The sequence below is a fragment of the Nestor notabilis genome, unplaced genomic scaffold, assembly GCF_000696875.1.
Source record: "Nestor notabilis isolate BGI_N333 unplaced genomic scaffold, ASM69687v1 scaffold5310, whole genome shotgun sequence".
NCBI classification, from domain to species: Eukaryota; Metazoa; Chordata; class Aves; order Psittaciformes; family Psittacidae; genus Nestor; species Nestor notabilis.
The window spans coordinates 4,461-12,041 of NW_009912330.1; the positions used below are offsets into that span (position 1 = coordinate 4,461).

Here is a 7,581-nt window from a genome sequence, read left to right on the forward strand (position 1 = left end):
AAATATTCTATTGCTGTTTGCCAAAAACAAAAATTCAGGAAAAAATTGACATGCTTATTTTCTAAGAGGTTGACACTAATATCTTTGGCATAATTCTAATATCGCAGATAAAAACCTTATGCAACAATGCTATATAAATGCTGCTCAAGAAAAAATTGTGGGCATGTAGGTTACCAAACTGTAGTAAACTTTGTTTGCAGAATTTTGCAGATTTTTTCCACTCTCTCACTATGAATTGCATGTATTTACAGTGGAATAACTGTTCATGATATTATTTTGTGGGTTTGAATTTATCTTACGCAAGCATTGTTTTTCAAAATCAGTTTGACTTTACACCTTACAAACAGAACAGTAAGTTGTTGCTCTCAGGTGACAGAGAGGAAAGCTGAAGAGGGCATCAGGGTAGTTTTATACGTACCCTCAGTCAGCATTGGAGCAATGCTGTTTTGGAGTTACGGGTCCAGGAGGGACTGTTTTGCTGTTATTTTTTTCCATCTGCTTCATGATAATCTGTATTTTCAGACTTGCTTTTGCTATTTATTAAAGATACAGCATGCTTAAGACCTTTGACTTTAGGTGGTGGTTTCGCCCCCTCTACAGATGGAAGACCTTTAACTCTGGATGAAATATGGAGAAGTGTTCATGCATGCTACCAGGATCGTCTGCAGGAGGGGCCCTGGGACACTATTACACAGCAGGTGAGAAACCATTAGTCCTTTACAAAACTGGTGAATGCAATATGTGCCTGAATCCTCAATGCTCTTATTCCCCTCCTGGACACAAGTGTAATACATAAAAGTCTTTACAGATTGTGCTGAGCTACAACTACCAACAATAGTTTTATCCCTGAATTTTGAAGGATATATATATGTTCACCATGTAAGACTTAATGTATCTCTCTAAAAATGCTTTTCCAAAGCCAACCCTGAAAACTTCAGGCCATTTCTGAGTAATCATGGATTTGGGTAAACACAAAAGTAGACTTACTTGTGTAAGTAATATATACTAGTGTAACATTTCACAGATTGTCTATGAGTCAAATGACCAAAAAAGACTGTAATTTTTGATTTTAAATAGACTTGCAGTCCTTAGGATTGAAGGAGAGAAAATTGGTCTCTCAATCAAATCATAAGTTATTGCCGACTAATGTCCTTAAGAATCAGTAGTTAACGTATGCCGTGTTTTACAAGAGGAAGCAGGTTAGTAAACTGTGATATCACCGCCTTCTTTTAGAGCTATTCAGATCGCTTTTATTTAAAGTGGTTTTAAAGTCACCACATCATTTCAGCAGCTGTTTCCAGACTTGTGATGATGGCTCTCTTGAAAAAGGCCATACTTACTCAAGGAAGAGTGCGACATGGTTGAGAGCCGAGTTGGTTCCTCTAGTTTCTTCCTTCAGCTCCAGGCCTCCAGTGCAAGTTTGGACAAAGAATAGAGACCCTCTAGGTGTGAATGGTTTATCATCAAAGATACTAATGTGTCCTTTCTTCCTCCCCTTTCCTTCCTTGACTTTTTGGGTTTAGCTGTTCCAGGTACACAGGTCTCTTATCGCACAGCTGGCACAACAGGGATGTAGCCTCAAATGCATTCTACAGGTGTTTCCTTAATTTGGCTAATACAGTTTAATTACAGGGTGCCTGTTTGTAGATCGTACTCAATAATGGGAACACAAGCGGAATTTGTGGTTTTGCAGCCATGGACTGTTATTTACATTATAATAGATCCCTGAGAACCTAACAAGCATTGGTTTTCTGATGTTTGCTGTGCATATCTGAATTCCAGGTGTGAGTTTTCAGATTCTTGTAACACACATTTTTACATAAAGCATTAATTACCTGACTTGTCTAATGCAGAATGAAGATGAGAGGGGTTTTAACAAAATAACATAAAATGGTAGCAAATAACTGATCTGCACAAGAAAGTCCAGATTTTTCAGTAAAGTTTTATAATTTATAGCTGAAGTTTCAGATACATTTCTGCACAGAGAGTGTCCTGGGTTCAGCTGTAACAGTTATTTTTCTCCTTCTTAGTAGCTGGTGCAGTGCCGTGTTTTCAACTTTAGTCTGAGAACAACGCTGATAACACACTGATGTTTTCAGTTGTTGCTATGTAATGCTTACCTTGATAAATGACTGTTCAGTCTCTCATGCTTTGCCAGTGAGAAGGGGCATGGGTAGCCGGGAGGAAGCAGAGACAGGACACCTGACCCAAACTGGCCAAAGGAGTATTCCATAGCACAGCACGTCATTCCCAGTATGGAAACTGGGGGGTGTTACCCGGAAGGCCCAGATCGCTGCTCGGGTCAGGCTGGGTATCAGTCAGCAGGTAGTGAGCAACTGTATTGTGCAGCACTTGTGTTTATTGTTTTATTTTCCTTTTCCTCTTTTCATTTTATATCCTCTCCGCTTGTTATTTCCCTTATCATTATTATTATTGGTGGTAGCAGTAGTGGTTTATATTGTACCTTAGTTACTGGACTGCTCTTATCTCAACCCATGGGAGTTACATTCTTTTGATTCTCCTCCCCATCCCTCCAGGAGCAGTGGGAAAGAAGGAGGAGGGAGTGAGCAAGCAGCTATGTGGTTCTGAGTTACTGGCTGGGCTTAAACCATGTCAGAGAGGCAGAGGATTCAGTTAATTTTGCCTTCACTGCATCCATGTTCTTTCATTCCTAGTTGTCAAAGACCCGTATCCCTGTGGTCAGATGCTAGGTATCCTTTAGGGCTGACATCTCTGATATTTCCCAGCTAAGCTGTTCTGGCTTGTGGATAGTTTATATTCCCACCTGCAAAAATGTTCAGGAGGCTTGGCTGTGTGCACTCCAGAGATGGCATGCCTTCTCTGCACTCATGTTATACTGTGGCCCGAAGCCACGTTAAAGCTCCTCTGTAGAAAGCACAGTCTCTGTTCATCTGCAAAGCGTTGCAAGAACCTACAGCTCCGTGTAGGTAATAAATCATAATGCAATACTACTGAGAATAAAGCATGAACACTATGTTTGGAACATATAAAATCAGAATGGTGGAAGCCAAAAGTAAAACCAAGTCACTCCCACACAGAGATTGTTTCTGCCTTTTAAGGACTGGTAAAGTAAAGCTGTCCTGCATCTAATAACTGGATATGTGTGTGAGATACATACACACAAAGGCCTGCAGAAAAAGATTTTGTGGGTGGTAAAATGTGTGGAGTGCTGAACCTGTGACACCTCTCCAGAGGTGGTTCAGCCAATGTGAGACCAGTGACAAAACCTAAGCTAAGGTGTAAGAAAAAACATTTTTGAGAAATTAGCAAAGGTTATAGCAGCAGAAAGCCTGTTGAACATAACATCAAGGTGAGTTTAGATTAAATAAGATTAAAAACTAAGTTAAACTATTCATCATAGAGTACAACATTGGAACTGCTCGCAGGTAGCAGGAGCCAGAGAAGTTAAAGTCCTCCAGCAATGCCACTACATAATTTGGAATAACTTTACTTGTTTTTCTGCACTATTTCATGTCTGCCTTCCTCCCGAATACCATGTACCTGTGGCTCAAGGCCACATGAAGTTAACATGCTTTACATCAGTACTGAACTTAGTCCAGAGGCCCCAGCTGCATTCCTGGATTGGGAAGGTACTTTCCCATATGGCTGCAAGAGAAAGGCTCTGGGGAATCAGTTTTAAGAGGTCTACGGTTTTAATTTTAGATGAAAGCAGAAGAGCACCAGGCAGGGAGGGTGCATTTGCTTGTGGTCATTCAGCCAAATGATAAGAAGACAAAGGAATGTGTGATTGGTGGAAGCATACATTTCTGGAGTTGAATCAGAGCAGAGGAAAACACTACTACATGCAGCAGTGTCAACACTACCGCATTTTCAGTGCCAGCAACCACTGGTGCAACAAACACATCCCCTTGTAAACTGAGAGATGCATATGCCAGTCCAAATACAAATAGCAGTAAACCCCAGAGTATTCTCAAAGGAATTATGAAAGATAATATAAACATACCGTAAGCACTAGCCGGCAAGCCGCAGATCAAAGCAAGAGTTAGGTCTACAAGAAAAAGAGCATTTTTTTCCCATCAAATGAATCAGGGTTCTGAACTGAAATACAGGTTTTTCTTCCCTTCCTGCTTTTGTGCTGACCCATTTTGTTATGTGGGTTAGGCTTTGCCTGCAGGGACACAGATCGTATAATACAAGTCACTGGGCAAACTCACCAAATCAGGCTTGAAGTCTCAGTGCAGACAAACAGCAGAGAGAAAAGGTTTAGGATTTTGCTTCAAACAGATACAGATTTAAAATTCTACAAACAATCCATCTGTTGGAAGAAAAATTGAGCTTACCGCTGTCTATGCATAATGTTACTTACCTTTTAACTGGGTCTGATTTTGCACTTTGAGTCAATATTTGGGAGATTAGGAAAAGAAAGTCATACTGCCTTTTTTTCTCCCAGTTCCAGGATCTTACACTAATCATTTGGGGCTTATATCCCATGTATTTTATGAAATATGGGTGCCATGCCTGTGCACATTTTTGGTACAACTATATTTTGGCTTATAGTCTCTGTGGTAAAATACATGAGATGAGGAATTGAGACACTGCCTAAGCTCTAAACAATTTAGCTTTTTTAGCAATTAAAATTATATTGCCAAAAATGCCAAAATCAAATTTTAGCTTAAATTCAAACTTTTTTTAGTTACTCTTGATCATTGTGGAAAGCCATGCTCATTTTCAGAAAAAGCATCTTCAGATATTTTTACTGACTAGATTATTTTTATTGCAGAAAGCAAAAGTCAACTAGTTACCTTCTCATAAATAAATTAACATGATAAGGTTGCATAGTATTTTATAATGATAATTGATAAATGGTGATGATTTAATTGCACTTCCTCTAGTAATAATCTTAAAATGCTCAAATGAAGTTCCTATGATTGGCTTTCTTCTGAGTTAAATCTCCCTGGAGTCTTCAGTCATCCCTTTTCTACATCCGGTGATAACTTGCTTTAGCTGTTTTAAATAATACAAATCAATTATAACACACAGCTGTTTAACAAAACTTCTGAATGTTGCTACAGGTCTCTGTAGGTATTTCCTGATGGCTTATAATGACATCAATTTAGCCCACCTGGTAAGATCTGTGTGAGCTGGAAGTAGTTTAATTCTGCAACGACAAGAAAATTAAGGATTATTTATGGATTACTGTTGCATTTCAGAACCATTGCCAACTGTTATTTTAGCTTCTTTTTATGAAGAGTAAGAAGTGGAATTTCAGACATTTCATGCGCATCTCCTGAATAGTTTACTTGTAATTTGGTGGGTGCCTTTGAGGATACCCTGTGTATTCGTTACATTTCTTTGTACAATCTATACGAAAGAATGTCTCTTCACCTTTTTGAATTAATGGATGCTAGAAATGTGCTCTTTTTAAGAAGCTCCCTTCTGAATCTTTGTAACTTGTCCTGAACTGCAAACAGGGCTTTCCTCAATTGTCCCTCACTTGGATTTTCCTGTTCAGCTTGACTTAGGATGGATGGAATCCCAGCCCTGCATCCTCCGTATCACCATGCTGTGTAACCTTCTGGGCTCCTCAGCCTCCCAGCGCTGGTGTTTTCCTGACTGCATTGCTTTTTGAAAGTACTACTAAGGCAGTTATATACCAGTCATAAGAGCAAATAAAAGATCTAGATGTTTGGAAGAGGGCAGGGTGGGAGAAAAAGACAGATAGTCAGACTGAGAGAAGTTGCAAATAGGATGAATATAAAGATAACACAAAGGCTCTTGGGAACAGAGCCTTTCAGTTAATAGTGGAAAACAAAAACAAGACACATTCTCCAAAAACTCAGGCAAAAGTCTCCAGCTAGAAGAAAGTTACAGTAAAGGGAAAGAAAAGTCTCGACAGAGGAATGATGAAGTACGTCATCGAGGTAATGGATGACAGCAAGAGACATGTATTTTTCTCGCATGTACTCTGATACTCAGCAGAGGTGTCCAATAGAGCTTTAGGTAAATACCTAGTGTAAACCAGCTCAAACATAAATGACCTTCTTTGTAGTAATGGAGTAGCAGATCCACCACATTAATATCCAGGTATAGTATGCTAGAGGCACAGCTAAGCTGGCAGCAGTCCGAAAGTGCCATGGTCAAATGCTGAATGCTGAGACATTTTGAAAGGAAAAAGCAGCAGAATAGGGAAAAGGTTCAAAAATGAAGAACAGAGAGTAAAAATACAAATGATACAAGGGGGAAGAAATCTTCCTGATGATAAATGTGTGCATATTTCACTACGTGGTAGTGCATGATTTAACAACCAGGAATTTATAAAACAAAGGCCAACTAAAATTTAGTTAATCTGTAAAGGCTACATTTTACCTTTTTATCATTTTGAAAATCTCTCCCAGGGTAAACGAAAGATGTGAAGCAGCAGAAGGTGACTGTGTGGTTAAAGCTAGAACGTCCGTCTTCAGACTCTGTGGTATTAGGTCCTTACTGTAGAAGTTGGAAATACAGTGGCCATAAGTACCTGAGAATATAACATTTTTTCATATAATTTTTAATAACCCACTTTTCAAAATTATGGCTGGGTAATCATGAAGGTTTAAGAGCATAATAACTTCACCAGATAATATATATACACTTCCATATAAGCTATACATATTATTGTATACATCAGTAAAGCTGCTTTGAAGGTTTCAATGTCTGTGTAATGGCCAAACTTTCAAATAATAATTGAACTATTTAAAAATACAATTAAAAAACTAAACAGAGATGCTCAGCTGTGCTAGTGATCCATCTTGATGTTTTTTCCAGCTATCAGATAATTGATAATCTGGGAAAAGTTGCTGAGATGGCAGTTTTCAGGACTGAAGCCCTTTTTTTTTGTGGAATGGGCATAGAGTAGGCATTGGCAGTGCATGAATTTTCATCCTGGTATGGCTAGGTGCTCCAAACCTATTTTGAAGTACCTGCATCAAGAACCAAGACAGTAAGTAGTGTAGTCTCCACATGCAGTTGAGTCATTGTTTTCTGCAGAAAGTATGAAATGGTACTGGATTAGTGATGTGTAGAGTTGCCTATTAGAAGGTAAACAAACCTACTTATTTCCCATAATTTGTTTAAGAATAGTATAATATTTACCAAATTGGGGAAAAAATGAGGGGAAAGACACTAGTAATTTTTCATCCTTTCTTTGCCATAATGGGTCTACAAAGTAGAATGGCTTCAACAGGAGGAAGTGAAGTGTTCCCACCTCAGAATACCATGTAGGTCAGTGGTGAACTAGTCTCCTAGGAAGTCAGGAGATTTACTCTAAATCAAGCAGAAAAGACATTTGAATCTCAGTCTCTTGTGTCTCAGGTGAGTTCTCTGTGTGCTTGTAGAGTAAAGGGAGGTGTAACTGCCTTCTCATCTTTCTTTAAACTGGCTTTAACCTGACCGAGGGGAGACTGAGATGAGCTCTTAGGCAGAAGTTCTTCCCTGTGAGGGTGCTGGGGCCCTGGCACAGGTTGCCCAGAGAAGCTGTGGCTGCCCCATCCCTGGCAGTGTTCAAGGCCAGGCTGGACACAGGGGCTTGGGGCCAACTGGGCTAGGGGAAAGGGGGCCCTG

At 39.5% G+C, this 7,581-nt stretch overlaps 1 protein-coding gene across 1 annotated transcript in view; it reads left to right on the top strand.

Annotated features, from left to right (window-relative positions):
* Positions 1-600: 600 nt before the first annotated feature.
* ATG10 (autophagy related 10) overlaps positions 601-7,581 on the top strand; it is a gene marked incomplete at its 5' end in the record, with an annotated part of 24,567 nt that continues 17,586 nt past the window's right edge. The window contains one exon of the mRNA XM_010018938.1: positions 601-698. Within this exon, the coding sequence (XP_010017240.1) occupies positions 601-698 (98 nt within the window). The remainder of the gene's footprint in view (positions 699-7,581) is intronic.